We start from the raw sequence: 19,904 nt of genomic DNA, 5'->3' as shown, positions 1-19,904 counted from the left end.
TGGCTTGATCTGCAGTTAAAAACCTCCCTGTTGCCGCCCCTGAGGTGGGAAAGGGGTTAAAAAATGGTTGCTGAATTGGTGCCTGCTGCACAGGCATAAAGTGGCCCCCTATAGGCCCCAAGGAAAAGGCGGGAATAGATACGGCTGGCTGCCTCTCTGTTGGCTCCGAAAGGGGGGGGTACGTTACCACCTCCCGACGGGAGACCATCCATCGCCACAGGATCTGAGGTCGCGGGCGAAGTTGCAGATGAGGAGGGCTGGATCCGCGAGTAGACAATCGGGGCTTTCCCGCTGGCTCTCGCTGCGCCAGTGAACTTCCCACTGCCGCGCTTCCTGCGTTTAGCGCCAGCAAGGGTCGGCGCCGCTTTTCGCGCCTTTTTCTGTTTGGGCTGACCGGCGGCTCCCCGAGCCTCCTGCGGCTCTCCGCTTTCCTCCGCCGCCAAGGTGGATCCGTTCTCGGCGCCCTTGGACGGCGCGCTGTTGGTCGGGGCGAATTGGACCAGCCCCACTGAGTAATCCTTCTCCGAGAGAAGGTCGTCTTCTCTGTTTAAAATGGCGTCCGCCATTTCCCCCCCCCCCTTCTTCCTGATTCAATGCTCAGGACGACACCAGGAAATCGGGAAAAGAGACACCGGGTAGGTCGGGTCGGGTGGGGAGGTATGGAAAGAAGGTTGAGGAAAGGTTTAAGGGGAAAAAAACACAAACAAGCCTCTAAACCTAAGCCTAACTCACAGAGCTGTGAAAATCACTGCTCTCCCCACTAGGCAGGACAAAAGACTGAGGTACAGAGGGTTAGTGTCCCGATAGGGGGCAGCAGGAAGTTTATTTGGTCCTGCCTCCCCGGATAGGACGTGGACAATAACCCACAGTTCCAAGATGCCCGAGCCTCAGAGGAGAAATGCTAAGCCATCATTCAAGCCAATCCTCCAAAACTCTTCTTCTGTCATTTACAAGGAGGTAATGCTATTCAAGCTCCCTGCTTAACAGTAGCATCTGTGTTACATGCACACACTAAGGCTTGTTGCTTACATACCTGTTATTTTGTCTCTTACAAGTTTGCAGGATTCTATCTCCCCAATGCTCCCAAAAAGACTTTTCAGCTCTTCTTGTGTCATGTTCTGAGGAAGATAGTTGACTATTAAATTGGTTTTGCTGTCCTCTGTGTTTCCAGAATCAACCGGTGATGAGCAGTTGTTGTTTATGGTAGTAGGACCATTGGTTGTGTTATTGCAAGTTGGTCCATTAGACAGTTGTGTTTCCATGGCAGCAATTACCTGCTAAAAACAGAGAAAATGGGAACTGTCAGAATTCATATTTCAGAATCTATTAACAATTCTAGCCAAGAATTTAAATCTTTGTCAATATGCAAAGAGTGGCCAATTGTCAGGGCTGCAATAATTTCTCTACAATAAAATAGTTTTTATTCCTTCCCCTCGCACCCCAAATGTTTTAAAGCAACATAAAAGACTTTACAAAAAGATTCTCTATGTCAGGGCTATAAAAAAAAGTCTCAAGAGCTTTTGCCAATATCAAGGAATTAGAAACATTTTTTTTTCTAGCCCAGTGCTAAATTATTTCAGTAAATCTTTTAAAAATGTAACTGTGAATATACTGAATTCAGGTAAAGCATCAGCAGTGAGCAAGTACAACAGTCACATCTGGGAAGCTTCCACAATTATTGAAAAATGGTGAGCAATGGCACACAGAAGACTTCATGGGAAGGCATTATTACAAACAATGTACTGTTTCTGGTTACTTTTCCAGTAGGGAAGAGGGTTTAATACATTGGTCTTACTACTAGCCAGTGATTTTGTGTTCCAAAAGACTTTGCAATTGACAAGATTTAAATGCAGAATTGCTGGCAAGTCTATTTTTGCTCTACATTTCTGGAGCTCCTATGTCATGAAAAGCTTTACCACTAATTAGAATGCTACAATTTGGATCTCTGTTGCTCCTCCCCATGCCTCTAGAGTAGTACAAGCAGATGTGCACCTCTAGTTAAGCTGTGCTAGTCTATAAATCTGTCAACAAAACAAGGATTGCTCATTTCGAACAGAGGATAAGACTTGGTCTACCCTAAATGCAAAAGACTTGATCTCCATTTCAGATGGACTGCTACAATGTAGCAGTTAGCAACTCTTCTATGCAAGACCTAAAGGTTGTTTTGAGATTAGATACTTGCTCTGTTTCCAGATAACATTTCCAAATCCAAGAACTCTAACCCCAATCAATAGCTTAACGCACAAATATGCTGTGCTAATAAAATTATTCTACCCCAAAATCACTGAAAGACCTTGACTTCAAAAAGCAGCAATTGAAACAAAAGGTTCTCAACGAATTGGTTCCATATTGTCAAGAAAGCAGGAGAGCTTCTGCTGCCTTCTTATGTGGTCCCCTGAAAAGTTGTTCCCAAGGGTCTTAGGCCCACCAAGGAATGTGGCAGACAGCAAAGCAGGACAGATGAGTAAGCAGAAGTCCTGCCTGCCATGACATCATGTACAAGCCTTTGCTTAATTCATGCAAGAGCTTATGCAAGATTCAATAGCAAGAATTACCATAGTCAAAACAGTTCCTACATGCCCAGCTTTAGCCCTCAGGACTGTAAAAAAGGGGAAGGTAGCAAGTTATTTCTTCTGCAAACACTGTTCACAGTAAACTTGGTATTCAGGGATTTGACAACAGTTAATCTGCTAGTAACCTGAAAGAGCTATGTCAGTGCTGGCATTTCTGATATATTTAAGACAGGAAGGAAAGAAGAGGACTTAGGAGCACCCAGAAAATGACTGGGTTGCAGAAAAAAGAGGAATTTTTAAAATCACATGACTTCTGATTGATCAAGTATTTTTTAAAATTCACTAATATATGCTTACAGATTAACTTCTGAACCCCCACAAAACTTAGCTGGCTACCCAGAAACCAACTAAGAACAATTTAAAACAATTTCTAGTCAGACATTCCCATTTCTGGAAAGAGTGACAGGCGGCAACAATACCTTCAGACTGAAGCTTCCTAGAAGTGCCTAACTGTAACGTGTTGATTGACTGACTAATCAGTACTATTTAAAAAAGGAGAACTGACTGTATTTATTTTCATATTTATGTGGCAAGAATGAAATCCTAAACCCAATGTTCAAATGTACAGGTGCAGCAGTGTTGTGATAAATCACGCCACTGACACAGAACCATTTGCTTCGGTATAAGACATTATTAACATCCTACATTTTAACAAATTAGTTTCTCATTAAAGGTTTTATGAAAAACTGTTCACCTGATGAGAAACATGATTTACATCTGTCCTGATTTTTTTTACTCTTTTCAGCCAAGCAAATCAGTGAGTGAAAATTCTATTATTTCATTAGTAACCAAAAATATACAGTATGAATTATTTTCAAAAGCAACTAATACAGCATTCAGACCATACCAAAACAGCTTTAATACAATACTATTTTTAAGTTATATTAAAGGAAACAGATAATTCAAATTACAATCAAGGAGAAGGCAGGTGGCATTCAAGGAAATATTATGTCTATTAGAAGTTTAGAAGATGTCCTGCCCAAGACCAGGGACCCAGCAGCCTAATTCCTACCCAAAACATAGAAAAGATGTATCAAATTATTCCAGATATGGTTTAAAGTGTTTGGTATGGCCTCAGCACCACTGTAACATGTTAAAAATAGCCTACAGAATTTAAGAAAAATCCCACAGACCCCAGTCCAAGGCTCTGCTGCCCACGAACCACTTCTAAGCAGAGAAGCCACATCACACAGTCTGACTGCCATGTTAGTTTGGAGTTGCCGTCTGCAATATGGACACAAAAAGTACCATATGTTAGATTAGCAAGATAATGCAACAAATCAGTTCGTACAAATTTACAGTAATTGTGTTTATATTCCCAGCACGTCCATGCAGTGTGGCTTAATAGAATTTCAGGCAATTCCAATCTAATCTTTTCAAATTCATTTAACATTTTTTTCAAGAATTAAGATATTTTTAGAAGCCTGATTTAAATGTAGCATGAGCTAGTTACATTGTATCCAACCGTAATCCTATCTGAATGCTTTCATGCCACCTATGTATAAAAGAACCACCCTCACAGGTATAAAAATTTAGATACTTAGCCAATTAGGAACGGAAGTAGAGGCAAATGGAAAAGAAAACAGTTGAGTCATTCTAATTTAGAGATTGAATCCATGGACTAATTTATACAAGACATTCACCTTCACAAAGCCTTCTAAGGTACCTGCTTCTATCTTCTAGACTAATCTGTTAATATTGTTGATAAAATACTTAGTAGGATCTCAGTTAAATTCGATGTTGCACTAGCAAACCAGTTCACTGTACATTAAGGAAATCGTAGAACCAAGTAGCTTTGTAAAGATGGAACAAGTAAGCCAATAAACAGAAATGTTTTCCATAATGCATTTTCTTTAAGGCACACAGAAGAAAATTAAGTTCCGTGCAAACTGTAAACCCAGTGGGAATTAAATTTACCAAAGCTGGGCAATAATGATACGCCATTTACAATTTATTACCGCTTGCCCAGGTATTTGCATGATGACAATAGGGAAGTTTTGTGCCACAACATGAATGTGCCAAGCAAGGCTGGGCAAGTCTTCCATTTAGATTTTTTTAACAATCCAGCCACGTGTGTACTCCAGCCACAATAAATTGCATACTGATGCAGGCATGCATGTGTATATATATTCATAAATGAGACTTAGTAACAACGCTGCTATCAAAGTTCTTCAGAAGGACAGTTTATTTTGGCTTTTAATCACAAGCACGGTTCAATTGTAAGAGTTAAATATAATCTTGCAACTAAGAGTCCAAAGCTACTAGCCAATAAAACAAGCTTATTAGCCCACCAACCCATATAACCATTAGGTAACTGGTTCATCAACCGCCTGAAAAGAGCCAATTACCTTTCATTTTACAAAAAAGGTTTCCAACCTAACCTTGAGAGAAGATGGTTGGTCACCTGTGGCGAATGAACAGGTCATCATTTCCAACACAGGCTTAGACCGTTATAGTAAACATTCTTTGGTCAAAGGTCAAAGGAATAATGACAACTTGGTACTTTAGAGTATATTAACAGTGCTCCCAAACATACTACTGCTCCCAATTTGCAAGCAAATCAGTGCTATGTAGAGCCTCAATTAAGTGAGTTTACACACCTAGCTGCTGAGTTGTCTCTTCCTTCTGCAAAAGCATGCTTTCTGCTATAAAATAGTGAATCCTCCAAGGACGGAATTATCAAGTTACAAGTTGAATATGAATGAGATAAGCAGGGAAAATTTCAACAAGAAATGGAACACATACTGAACAGGACTGACGTTTATTAGCTGTTCATGTAATGCCTTGACAAACCTGATAAAAGCAATGGTACAGGATACATTTAGTGTCATGTCATTGTACACGCTCACTAGACATGTTGCTCTTCACCATATCATCAAAACCCCGAACTCTTTTCACAGAAATATGATACACGAGCAACTCTGGTGGCTGCTGTTATTATAAGGCAAGTAAGGAGACAGTACTCTCTCTAGGTTCTGGCATAATACGGTAGTTGCTGGGTCAAATGATACTAACGAGCAGTCAGGTAGGGCAGACCTCATCTTGTTTGGATAGTCAACCACTATCAGGCAGTGGTAGTTTTAGCCAAAGCTAGCAGAATGTGGGTTCAAGGAGAACCAGACACAAATTGTTCTTACAGCCTGCCCAGCAGACATAGATGGATTTCAGTTCGGTCGGAAGATGCAACACTGACAGTGCAATCCTATGCAGAGTTACTCCAGTCTAAGCAGACTGAAATGAATGTGTTTTAAATGGAATAAGTCTCCTTAGGATTGTACTATGAAGCTGATTTGGACCCAGCATTGCCTGTCTATCTACTCCTTTCTGAGACCCTGAAACACAAATCTCACAGCCTCCCCTTCCAAGAAAACGGATCTTCTAAAAACATCCAGGAATTCCCAATGTTAAAGTTAATGGAGAATGCAGCACGGCTGAAGACCTATTAGCCACAAATTCATTTTCAGAATGATTTAAAGCTAAATTTGATCTCACTAAAGTGGAATTGCTTTTTTTTAAAGACCCTCTGTTTCTGTACTCATTACCACCCAACTAGCCAATAAGTCATGCAATCTACATGCAACAAGAGCTGCCTTTTGATAACAAGTATAGGAGACATTAAAATTACAAGCAGTGGTTTGGAGCAGATATAGAGATAAGCATTTCACAACTGCTTGCACTACGGACTAGAGAAATCAGAATTACACTCTGTTGGTCAACATCCTGTAGTCTCCCCCCCACCCACCATTTTTTGCCTGGCATGCACTAGAACCCATTTCTAGGACTGTGCACCAATTTTTTTCCAGTATTTTCCAGCTTCGGGGTTATCACTCCTGAGAATTTTCAAAACATCTGGAAAACCCAGATTTTTTAAATTGGGCTAATAAACCCAAAGCCAAAAAATACCAAAGAGAAGCCCGCCGGGGTAAATTTGTCAGTTCCACCCCACTGGTGTTCTCCAGGGTCCAAGCAAGCCGGTGGGGCAGAACTGACAGAACTCCATCCCCCACCACTCCAGAGCCCAGAAAAGCAGCTTGGGGGGGATTTCTGTCAGTGGCAGGTAAGAAAGGGGGAGGGAAGGGGGAGAAAGTGAGGCAGGAGAAGAAATGGTGACAGGCCAAAGCAGCCTGTATAATGCCAACAAAATTCAGCATTATTCGGGATCTGCTTTTTGGCTCTCTTTATTGCTGCCTTTTTTCTACACCAGTAATAAAACATGAAAAGGTATTTTTTTGGGGTTTTTAAATTTTGGTATATTTATATGCATACCCTTACCTATTTCTTTTCAATAGAGGCAAACAGGTTTTTTGGAAAAAGCTTCTGAAGTAGGAAGGGGGCATCCTCTTTCGAGGTTTATAGCTAGCACTGCGGGGCTGTAATGTTTGACAGCATTTAGTGGGACTTGAGCTGCAGGCAAGGGTTTTTCTGTGGAGTGTTTTATGAATGATTTATTTTATGTTTGTGGAATAAATTATGCCCCCTTGAGCTGCAAAGGCAGCATATAACATTTTAATAAAATAAAATAAAAGCCACCCTTCAGCTCTTTTGTATTTAAAATATTTATAACCACTTGGTATGTGTGTGCAAGCCCAACAGGAGAAAAGTGACACAGTTCTTGAAATCAACAGACAAAAGGAATAGCAGGAGGAATGCTATAATGCTAATAAGTGTTTATATATCCAAAGTATAGAAAATGTTTATCCTGTTTTGACATTTAATAAATTTATCAAAAATAGTTTAGGTGACAAGTCGCGGGTTATGCTGATTTGTAACACAAACAATCCCAGACTTATGATAGAAGAACACATGACATCCAGTACAGGGCTGGCATCTCATGCCATCATGCTCATAGCAATGTCAGAAATACAAGTCTTGAGCAAGTAAACCATCTAAAGCAGGGGTCGAGAGGTGACAATTTTTTCTAAGTAAATATAATGTAGATGTCTGCAAAAAGAAAGAAAGAAAGAAAGAACTCAAGACTTACTGCATTCTAACACAAACGTAAACTCCAGAATTGAGTATGTATTAGAATACCCAATGCCACATACCTCCACCAATTTTTTAAAAAAGGAGCATAGACAAAGTTTACAGCTAGGATTGTTATCAACCTAAATGAGTTTTGTAGGAAATATAACTTCTGCAATGAATATGCATGTTTTAAGTATTTCTATATCCTATGGAGGATCCTGAAAAAAATATGAAATTCAAGATGTGAGGTTGCATCTGTTTAAAAACAAATTTTGTAGCTAGTTGAAGACTGTTTAAAGATCATGAGCTTCTGTATACTACAGTCAACAGAAGATGATCTCCTTTTAATGCACTTCAGTACATTATGGAATTCTGAAATGTGGTTTACAATTCAGCCTGTTAATGTCAAGACAGACTTTTATATGTTTCTTGGAAGCCAAACAAGCACAATGTTTACCATTGACTTTTTGACTTTGTTCATTACACACCTCTTCCCACTTTTGCCTTTGGAATTTCACATATCTAGGACAGCCTGTTTCTTCCTATGTTACACTCTACAACAAAACCAGCATACCCTTGTTGATTGAGGATTACAGGAGGCAAGTTCAGAAGCACTTTCTAATATGCCCTGACGGTAATAATGAGACAATGTTAGAGCGAACAGGTTAAAATGAACCATCATCAAAAAAGCTTCTCCTCAATGTTACATCAAGTTAAGAGACAGAATCAGGAAAGGAGGATAGTTTCGGGTGGGGAAGCCATGCAAGTCTGTAGTAGTAGAATGAGATTTAAGTTCAGCAGCCCCTTGAAGAACAAGAAGGTTTTCTAGGGTATACACTTCCATCAAAGTTCACTTTGTCATGAAGAAGAGAGTTAATGGTGACCACAAATATTGGCCTATTACCAAAGCCAGCCAGAAGATGGGGACCCATTAACAACACAAAACTATCCTAGCTTCTATTTCAGCCATTTTCCCAATGAGGAAACAAACACAAAAATGCTTGTCTCTTTATTGAATTGTCTACCCCATTACAGAGAAGGCAACAGATAGTTCACCTGACCCAGCAGATACCACTTGGAACTCAGTCCAGCCCCAACTGAGCAAACTGCAGCTGTGCCATATTCTACTTACATGGTCAAACCTTCATTACCACCATTACATCAGCACAGAGAACAGGGTGAATCTGGTGCCCCTCTAGGACCCCACCTGCAAAACTTAGGAACCAGTATCAAACTCTCACTTCAGATATATTGTCTCATCACCACTGATTATTATGCTGACTAGATAATTAACTAGAATTAGAATTAATTAGAAAGCAGCCATTAAACACACATGCACTGTGTGGGTACTCCCAGAGGGGTGACTTTCCAGGTGTTGGAAGAAGATTCCTCCACACCAACAGTGGTATTGCCTACACACATGATCCTGCTGTGAGAGTGAAGCAGAATAGGGTTGCCTAGTATAGGGTTGTCTATCCTATCCACACTTGTACGTGTTAAGTGCCGTCAAATCGCTTCCGACTCATGGCAACCCTATCAATGTCCTCCAAAATGTCCTATCTTTGACAGCCTTGCTCTGATCTTGCAAATTGAGGGCTGTGGCTTCCTTTATTGAGTCAATCCATCTCTTGTTGGGTCTTCCTCTTTTCCTGCTGCCCTCAACTTTTCCTAGCATGACTGTCTTTTCTAGTGACTCTTGTCTTCTCATAATGTGACCAAAATACGATAGCCACACTTACTAGCCACACTTACTCAGGAATAAACCCAAATGAAGTCAATGAGCCTTATGTTGAAGTACCAATACATGAATTGGGCTGTGAGAAGCTTCTAAACAGTTACAGGACAACAGTGTAGAAGCAGGATAGGTCTCAAAGGCTTAGGTTCTCTGCTGGGAGAAGGAAGATGGTCAGGCCTGAGATCAGAGTATCTTCCAGCCATACCTTACTCCTGTACATTTTGAGAACTCCCTTTTAACAGATTTAATTTTAAAATCCATTAGAAAGATTAGCATAGCACTAAAGGAGAACATAGAGGGCTATGAACTGCACAAACAATGTGTTTTAGGGTTTGTAATGCTAATATATCCAAGTTAGGCATGCAATCTGCTACAGGAAAAATTATTTGCTTATAATTCTACTACAAGCTCTTCATCAGTTCTTCTGTGGCAATGTTCTTCACTGAAGAGATGCTGCAGGGTAGGTGGCATTTTGAAGTATATGTAGAAATGTGGGTGGTGACGGATATGGCTAATAATCAGTGATTTAATTACTGAAGTGAGAGAATCCTGTCTGCAAAGTACTCCCTCCCACCTAAAAATTCATCTTAAAATACCAGGTAGGTAGATGTGTACAGCTGAAAAAAGCACTCAACACACACCAATATTCTCTTCACTCATTTCTAATCTCAGCATTTATAACAGTTATCATTCTTGGTTCAAATATACTTAGATCCTCCTAGGATTCCGTTTTACTTTAAAGAGAAATATTATGCTCCTCTCCTGCTTGTCAGCAGTGAAGGACTACTTTTTCTATAGTAAAAGTCTCTGGAATTTAAACCTGCCTGCACATTGTAGTGCTTTGCCATAATCTCAGATTTGGGGGTAATGAGGACACACTGGTTTGACAATGGTTTCCAATGCTAAGTACCAGGCATGTGGCAGATGCTCAGATAATCTCAATGCAGCCAAATCACAGCAGGAGACGGCGCACCAGAGAGAGAGCGCACCTAGAGTCTCAGAGACAGTTATCTTTTGCTCCGCTCTAAACCCACATTTATCAACAATTCCCCTTCTTGCCAGTGATCTGGGTTATATGGGGAATTTGAGTCCAGTACCACCTTAGAGACCAACAAGAGTTTCAGGGTATAAGTGTTTGATATGTTTTCCAGAAAACTTTCCAATGCCCAAAATAGAAAAAGATCTGATTTAGCATATTTATTTTGATCTATATTTAATTTTAAAGAAGCACTCAATGTTAATTTTGTGTCCCAATAGCAACGGATACTTGAACTGAAGTACAGGTTAGGGAAAAATCAAATCAAGTGTGGTTTAAACATTACGTTCAAACTAATTCAGTGTTATATAGAAACAGCAACAAAAACTAAAGATGATGCAGCATGTACTTCCCCTACATTGTTTAACTTTAAGGAAAAAAACAGAAGGCACTGAAAATTGTTGATGGGCTAATTTTAGCACACCCAAAGAACTGTGCATCATATGCAGTGCATGCGGTTGTCCACTTGTCTATTTCAACAGGATTTAACTCTTCCATGGAGGTCACCGAAGAACCTCAGTTTCACCCCCACTCTCTGAGACATCTCCTGCATTACTTGTTAGTTCCATACCTAGTTCCACACACACAAAAATACTGGAAAATGTATTCTGGAGAATTTTCCTCCGCATGTTTGTCACTGGTGAGCGGGCACTTCTAAGTCATCCAGCCTGATCCAAGATATTTTAACTTTTTTTTGGTTGCTCTTCTAATGAATAACTATGTGATTTGAGCCAAGTACCATTTTGCATATATTAAAACATCTTGTAAGCATTCATCAATTACCCGAGAGAAAAGAAGTAGAAAAGGGGTGAAGTGATGAGTGAGACCAAGGGCAGAATTACACTTAATTTGTAGCTCCATGAAAGAAAAAAGTCTTTTAAAAACTGTTTTACATAATGCAGCCACTGGAGCTGTGCTTTCCAAGGGAGACTGGCAAAGGGAAACAGGGACTTTTAATCCTACCCCAATGGTATTTCCTGTGTGGGGGATGAGGGTGTGTGCTTTTCCTCAACAGGAATAAAAACAGCTGGGAGACAGCAGTGTACAGGGAGTGGGGAGCAGCAGGGGAGGAAAAGGTTAAGAAGCCCTCCCCGCACTTCCCATTCTCCACCTGGAAATTGCAGCCCCAGTGCAAACAAGTGTGTAAAAGAAAGAAAAATGTCCTTTAAAGTGATTGCATAGTTCTGCCTGAAAATAATAAAAAGTCACGGCTACTCCAGAAAACACCACTTGTACACTTCAGATTAAAAGGTGAACGAAGCTGAGTAGAGACAGAAACGTTTAGAAAGCGGGGGAGATACACACAACTATCACTTCTACAAAAAAAGGGGGGGGGAGCCGCAAATAGCATTCTCACACACACACAGGTTTTGTCCTAGACTGTTGTGACTTACAAGGACAGCATCAACTCATTTACTTTTCCCCTTTGTGCATAGTGCATTATCACTGTGCGCTTTTTAAAGTTTGAGGCCCTTAAAATGCATCTTTAAAGGACTCCGACAGCAGGTATCGCGAAATGGTATCATGAGATGTAGGCTCTTCAGTCCAATTAGGGAAAAGGAAAATTCTTTGAAGTATACATTCCTAATGTTCTCTCCCCTCTAGCTGAACAACCACAGATCGGCAGCCTAGTATAGCTTCACATGTTCCAATTTCTTACATCTGCCGCCCCTTTTGGTCCTTCAGACTTAAGGTATGAAAAGTCCTCTTTATCAACCTTTCCTCATAACTGGTGGATCAATACATACAAAGAAGTCTTTAAATTGGTACAAACTGTGATGCTCAACTTTCTGTCTTAAGTAGAACTTGTGTGGCTGGAACTACATTAACAAGGAGTTCTTATTTAGACTTTCAGAAAGATTGCTGCACTCCGCATCGAACTGGATTTGTGCTAAACACGTTTAAAGCATTCAGCTGCTACACAGCAATAAGAACATAAGAAAAATCATGCTGGATCAGACCAAGGCCCATCAAGTCCAGCAGTTTGTTCACAGTGACCAACCAGGTGCCTCTAGGAAGCCCACGAACAAGTTGACTGCAGCAGCATCCTGCCTGTGTTTCACAGCACCAAATATAACGGGCAGGCTCCTCTAATACTGCAGAGCAGAAGTTCCCAAACTGTGCTCCAAGGAGCACTTGGTGCTCTGCGAAACATCTCCTAGTGCTCCATGAAAAATTGGAAAGAAAAATACTACTGTCATTCAGTTTAGTATATAGGTGCTAGATGAAGATTAGTGCTCTGTGATGAATTTCTCTCCTGAAAAATACACCATGACTCAAAAAATTTGGGAAACTCTGCTGTAGAGAATAGGCATGCATCATAACTAGCATTCATTTTGACTAGTAGCCATAAATAGCTCTATCCTCCATGAACATTGCCAGCTTGGTAGGCTTTAATAGGGGAGTGGACGACATCACCACATCCTGGGGCAGGGAGTTCTCCAATTTAACTAATTTAAATAAGATTATTGGCTTTGCATGCAATGCTTACAATATTTTGTTAATAGCTGAGAGTTAGGGCATTTTATGGCAAGAACGATCAAACACTGCACCAACCAAAAGGTTCCGTTTAGAATATGTAGAAAACTTCACTTGCAATGGCTCAAGTTTCTTCCTCTGGCATTCCACTTTTGAGATCAGAACCCCGTGCAAACAATCAGTTCAATGCACAGGATGAACAGACGAAAATAATTAATGAATTGAATCTTGAAGTCAAATGAGAAGCAGGAAAAGGTAGCTTTCTTGTAAGGCAGCAGGAAGAACAGTGTAGGCTCCTTCATATTTTACCAATTTGGGGTATATGACAATATGAAATATTTTGCTTACTTAATGCCTGCTAGGAGCACTCTCAGCTTCTCTCAATTTTTTTTGCTAAAATAAGACATGGAAACCCACACTTACAAACATCTATCGCAAGAACATTTATGTACTACCTTTTGCTCCAACATGGACCCAAGAGTGGCTTCCAACTTTCTCCCTCTCCACCATTTTATCCTCTCAATAACAACCTTCTCAGGTACTTCAGATTGAGAGTGATTGCCCAACTTACCCAGCAAGCTTCCATGGCAGAATGAGTATTAGAACCTGGAAATCGTTACTGGTTATAGCTAAGTGTAAAGTGTGCATCCAATGGCCAACGCAAAATCCTCCTTCCTGATCAGATGTATTTATCCTTATTACTTTATTTGTATCCCAAGAGATGCTGCAATTTCTGACTTCTCTCATCATCCATTATGTATAAGAACTAATTCCATTTCAGTTCCTTAAACAGAATTACACTTGAAAAATTTATGATGGGATTCATACCAAATCTCTCTTTCCCTCAACTCCTTTCCTCCCTTTCTGTAATTTTTCCCGCAAGTATTCACCAAAAATGATTTCATTTCCACATATCTGAAGAAATGGGCTCCGAGTCATAAAAGCTCATACTGAAATAAATGTTATTAGTCTTTAAGGTGCCACTTAACGTTTGTTTATTCAACTCAGATTTGTCATTCACACTTGCTGAATAATGCACTTTCAATCCACTTTGCAGCTGGATTTTACTGTGTGAACTGGCAAAATTCACTTGCAAACGATCGCTAAAGTGCATTGAAAGTGAACTGAAAGTGCATTATTCAGCATGTGTGAAAGCGACATAAATGACAGCAAAGATTTTTTCATCAGAAGAAATGCAACGTAAAGCATTACTATAAAAGAAAATAAATGGCTAAGAGTATGTGATGTCGGCATTTACAGATACTTGATCACAAAAACCAACTTATAAGGTTAAAAGTTTAACAACCACAAAAAGCTCCAGGTTTACTTATATTATAAGCACAGTACCCATAATTAGGCTATAATGTACGATAAAGTGCATCAACGAAGCCAATCTTGATGAAATGATTAGCTTAACTGGTTGAAGGTACTGTTAAATGCATAAATGTTGAATTATATCAAGAAGTGTACATATTGAGGAAAGTGACCCTACCAACTAACTCCATGTATCTGAAATGGTCTGGTCAAGGGGCTGCCACCTGTGTGAACTCTTACAAAAGTGTGGGATTTATACGCCATCGACGATTAGTGTTTTAATGTTTGGTTTTAATGTTTTATTTTATTGACAGTGTTATTATATGGTTGTGAATTTTTAAAATGATGCCATCTGCCCTGAGCCGGCTTGCTGGGGAGGGCAGACTACAAATATGAAAAATAAATAAATAATATAAATAAGGGTGAGTACAGAAGTCACAGTATTAGTGCTCTACCAGATTAACCTTCACAAAATTGGTGTGTGTGTGGGGGGGGGGGTCATTATGGTATAAATCTACTGGACATTAAAATTCCTGAGCGGACTTTAACCTTATTTGCAAATCTCCTGTAAAGATTCTAAAATCTATGCTAGGTTTCCAACACACAACGTAGGGATATAGTTCACAAAAGAAGATATTGTTGAGCTAGCATTTCAGCATATGGGGAAGAACACCACTTTTTAAACACACCTTGGTTGCATCAGAAACTGAAGAGGCTCCACACACAAAAGTGTGATATGCTGTCTCTGAAAGACACGGGAGCGTTTATTTACACTAACAGCTACTCACACATATCCTAATGATTTCCATGGAACACACCTCTAAATAAAAGTATTTAAGACTGCAACTACATACCAATACAGGGAAAATTCAAGCCAGAACTCACTAAGTCATATCCTGTTCTCTTTATGGGTTTGCAACTTATTGCTTTGTTAGCCACCTTGAGTGTAAGGAGCGGTGGGATATGAAATAAATAGATGGCAGCAAGGAAGACAGTATTTACATTATTTATTCTATATGCAATTATTTTATTCTTTTCCAGTCCCTCTTTCCTGGGCACCAACATGAGACATTGATTTAACATAATTTGGAGGAAGCAAAGGTGAAAATCTAGTTCCATACTCTAGGTAAACCAGGCTTTCAGACATGTGTCGCACTGTCCAAGCAAGTAGGGACTGACACAAAGTCTGTGATTTGCAATGTCTCTTCCACAAGCCTCTCTTTAAAAGACCAGTCATGTCTGATTTCAATTAACTCCCATGGATTTCCTAGCTACTGCCTTCCTATCAAAAGACTGCACAAGAAAGCAAAAGGTTATGTGTTTGGCTACACAGTTAAGTAAAACAGCAGACATCCCCTGGAATATTTGGGACTGGAAAGCACTCATCTTCTTTCCGTTAAGTTTCAGACCCTGCTTGCTGTGAGTCGTAGCCACTGGCAAAGGTACTTTAGTTACTAGGTCACTTACAATCCTTCCCAAACTTGTTTTGCTGCAAAGTCTTAGGAAAGACTGCAACAAAGTCGAAAAATTTAGATCTCCTTTGCCCACCCACATTGTCGCCGTTTTTCTTCACCCGGTTCTCTATCTTCCCACCACCACCAGAGGGCGGAGCAATATATCATTACAGTACTATAATGCTGCAATAATTTGTCATTTGGGTTCTATGAATTCCCAGCTTTCATTTTTAAAAATTTCTAGCCCTCTTCATTGCAGAGATACACCATTGCCTTTTGATTTCCACAACAAAAAGGGCTAGGGACTTTTAAATTAAAGCTAGGGATTCAAAGAAACCAGACAGATTGTTATAACACTATAACAATGTTGCTTGCCAATGCTAAAAAACCTTGTTCCCCCACCCCAAGGTGTAGATGGTGGTCCCCACAGGGGACTGGGGCAGTGGAAGTCACACTGATGCTGCACTGTTGGCAGCCACAGGGAACCCACATGTGTCTGTTGGTGTGTGGAAAACAATTAAGTTATTTCATTACATCATGTATAAAAAATTGGACAGGTTTCCTCAACACAGTGCCTGAGGGCACCATGGCATCCGCTGACACCTACCAAGTGTTTTTAGAAAGTGAGTGGGACCCGGTGAGTGGTCCAGCAGGGCCACTGGAGAACTGACTGGCTGTGCAGTTTTTAAAAGTTGCCTCAACAGCTGCCACAGCAGCACTGTGGTGCAAGAATTTTAAAATATTTTAATGTATGCATTTAAAATGCATCCAGTTAAACAGAGCTTCAGCCAGAAATGCTGAAGAGTTAACACTTGAGTTATGCATAATTTCACTCCAGACGTTTTATGGTTGGCTTCACCTCCTGCAGAAGCCATTTTGTGGTTGTGCCCATAACCCTTTATCAGAATTACAATGGTGCTCGCAGGCTTGAAAAGGTTGAAGGCCCCGGAAATAGGATAAGGGCACAAAGGAGACTATTTTCTCTCCCCTTAAATGTGTGGGAATTAACTGTGATTAACCTGTATTGTGAAAAGGCTATTTGCACATATTCAGATGAGACAATATTTCATAAGTTCTTGAGCAAAGTCTTTAAAATAGAAAGGCCAAACTAAACTGCGATGGCTGAGGATGGGTGGGAAGAAAGTCCACCTCCAACTGCAATACTGTGCTAACAGTTTTGCTATAAAATATAACAAGCTGTTGATTTCAGAAAAATGTTATCCCTGGAGACACAAATTCACATTTTGAGAAGAAGAAAACTAAGCATAGCCACTGGTACCTTCTAGACTATCCACCAAGTCCCATTGAGCACAGAAAGATTAACCTAATTAATCTACACAGATGCCCCTGGAACACCCAGAGAGCTTAAATCCATGATATGGGAACTCATTTACAAAGTTTTTCTTAAGGGTTATGCATATATTGTCTCATATTATAGAATGGAACTTTGATTACTTACCGTGAATGTTCCTTCTATTCTGAAAAACTGAAGGCATCTTGAGAGTTGGGTGATTCCCACTGGATACTTAGGGAGGCAGGATCAATGTAGCTCAGTTTAAATACTTTCCGAGCTAAATTCTAGACTGGAAGGAACTCACGTAACAATAACAAATTGAACCAACCACCATGAAAAAAAAAAAACACATAGCATGATAGGACCGACAAAGGAATTAATTGGGGAAAAGGATTGTTAGAGGAGAAAGAGAGGATACTCAGGATGGATGAGGATGGATGAGGAAGGCTCCTCTTTATGAGTGTCTGATCACTCTTGGACTTCTTCCCTTCTCTCTATCTTCCTTTTTTCTGTCTCTTCTTTTTTTCCTCCTGCCTAGGGTGGGCAAGATGCCCTCCGTTTCTCAAAGCAGAAGGACCCTTCACAGTAAGTAATCAAGGTTCCGTTCTCTGAGGAAGGAGGGCATCTTAAGAGTCAGGATCTTCAAGAGCAATGACCTGGTCTGGGTGGGTCTAGGCATCTTTCACAACCTGCTGGACTCTTTATCCAAAGGCCGCGTCAGAGGAAGAGAAGGAGTTCAGGTGATAATGCCTCACAAATGTGGAAATCGAAGACCAGGTAGCTGCACGACAGATCTCCTCCGCCTGTGCGTTGAATGCAGATGTAGCCGCACTTCGCACCAAGTGTGCTGTAACGCCACTGGGCATCTGGATTTTAATTGCCCTGTACACTTCCACAATGCATTGTCAAACTGCATAACTAATCACCGCTTTGATAACTTCTTCCCTTTATTGGACGCTGTGAGGAAGATGTCCATTTGCCTGATGGCTGCTGTCCTCCTAAGGTAGATCCTGATAGTGTGTTGCAGGTTCAGCTTGTGTCATTCTCTTTTTTTGTTGTGGGTCGGCTTTGGGCAGAACGACTGAGTCTCCTGCAGTTGATGGAATGGTGTACTTACCTTCAGGATGAAGGTAGATCCAGTCTGAGAACAACTTTGTCCTTATGGAACACACAGAGACCCTTGTTAGCTGACAGAGCTCCCAGTTCCAATACTCTACAAGCTGAGGTGACTGCAGTAATGAAGATGGTCTTCATACACAGATATTTCAGTGAAACCTCCCTGAGGGGTTCGAAAGGGGGGTTTGTAAGGATGGATAGGACCACATGGAGATGCCATGTCGGAAATCTGTGCATTACCAGGTGTCTGGACAAAGGGTATCCTTCCAGAAAAGGTTTGACCGTAGCAATAGCTGCTACCTGCCTGCGCAGCATTTTGAAGTCTTCAGGCTTTGTCTGACCCCATCCTAAAGGAACTCCAGGATCTTATCTATGCTGGGAAGTAGAGGCTCTGCGTGCTTACACCTGCACCACTGCACAAAGGCTTTCCAAGAGGCATTATAGATCCTCCTCCTGGTGGCAGATCTTCTTGCTTCCAGGATGGTGTCACCACGCTGTTGTCATATCCTAGGCTTAGAAACCACTGTCTTTCAACCTCCAGGCGGTCAAGCACAAGCAGTCCGACCCCCTTGTAGAGGGCAGGCCATGACAATGGACTTGGAATGATAGTCCACTGGCCAAGCTCGAAGCCAGAGGGCCCTCCTGGTGGTGGATACAGCTGCCAAGGACCTAGCTAAGAACATCATGGAATATACTGATGCATCGGCTATGAAGGTGACCACCTTCATAATCCTGTTGATGCCCCAAGTGGCTCTCTTACTATCTGCAGGAATTAACTGAGAGTTTTCTTTACCATACAATGGTCGCTCTAGCAATGAGAGCTGCTGTGGCTAAAGCCTACACCAAGAAGGCAGACGCTTCATGGGTCTTTCTAGAAGAAAACTTGGCCCTTCTGTCCTGGGGTCCTTGATGGACCCCATGTAGTCCTGAGCTAACAGGTAGGAAGAATGCAAAGCCATAACAGGAGCGTCTACCAAAGGCAGTTGCACTAGCTCCATGGCATGTGGCACTAGAATATATACCTTCTTGGTACTAGAAGGGAACTGCCTGTTGGCCAGAAGCTTGTCCCATTCAGCCTTAACTAGATTCTCAAAGTATTCCAGAAAGGGAACTGTTTTGTTGGTAGTGCTCCGTCTCAGGAAAAATTCCTTAGGGCCCTTGAGTCTGGTCTTAACTTTGGGGTCGTACCCAGAGTCAGGCTCCTCGGACAGATCCAGGGCCAAGATTGCTTTAGATAACAGGCCTTGGTAGTACTCCCCGGCAAAACGTTTGGCCTGCGGGTCATCAACCATTGGTTCGTCTTCCTCCTCCAAGGAAAATCCCCTCTCCTCCCTTTCATTCACCTCCGAGCCCTGTGTAGATGGATGGCTGTCACATCAATTGCTAGGACCCGCCCCAGAGGGATTAGCTTTCATGGAAGCCTTGGTAGGCCATGTGGCATGAGGCTCCCTGATGGGGGAGGGGCATGAAGGCAGACCTTACCCAGGCAACTGAACTTGTGCTGGGGAACTGAATGGGGATCCCTGGGAGTCCCGGGAAGAGGTGACATTTGATGAAGTTCATAGGAGAAAGAGCTCTTCTCTAAGGGCTGATCTTAGCCAGACCTACATTTTCTCCTTTAAGATCTGCTGATCACCCACTACCTCAAGGGGGGGGGTGACTACATTACCCATAGTCATCTGAACGGAGGTAGGCTGGGCTGAAGGAAGCTCCTCAGAAGAACTGGTAGGCTCCTCTGGGTGTCCCAACGCCTGAATGAAGGAGGAGGTGATCGCGGCTGGAAACAGCGTTGTCGCACCTTTTTTGCGGGTGTCTTCCTGCCTTTTGTGTTTAAACGGGATGGCCTCGGCATCAAGCCAAATGTCCATGGGGTTTCGCTGGCAGCTGCCAAAAGCCAGATCCTTGCACTGTTGCTGGTTCTTTGAGGTAAGGAGCCCAG

The 19,904-nt window shown here is 41.4% G+C and overlaps 1 protein-coding gene across 7 annotated transcripts in view; it reads right to left on the bottom strand.

The window, feature by feature from the left end:
- Window positions 1-19,904, bottom strand: part of ELAVL2 (ELAV like RNA binding protein 2) — a 199,766-nt gene that overhangs the window by 78,937 nt on the left and 100,925 nt on the right. For 3 of the 7 annotated variants that reach the window (XM_056847803.1, XM_056847801.1, XM_056847805.1), the window contains exons 2-3: window positions 3,707-3,797; window positions 1,034-1,277 (exon numbers count right to left, since the gene is read on the bottom strand). In XM_056847803.1, coding sequence (XP_056703781.1) covers window positions 1,034-1,277; window positions 3,707-3,778 — 316 coding nt within the window. In that variant the 5' untranslated portion in view covers window positions 3,779-3,797. The remainder of the gene's footprint in view (window positions 1-1,033; window positions 1,278-3,706; window positions 3,798-19,904) is intronic. The other 4 variants (XM_056847804.1, XM_056847806.1, XM_056847807.1 and 1 more) reach the window with 3 other exon arrangements.

This window comes from Euleptes europaea, chromosome 4, assembly GCF_029931775.1.
Source record: "Euleptes europaea isolate rEulEur1 chromosome 4, rEulEur1.hap1, whole genome shotgun sequence".
In the NCBI taxonomy this organism is placed as follows: domain Eukaryota; kingdom Metazoa; phylum Chordata; class Lepidosauria; order Squamata; family Sphaerodactylidae; genus Euleptes; species Euleptes europaea.
This window is presented reverse-complemented; position numbering and strand designations above follow the sequence as displayed.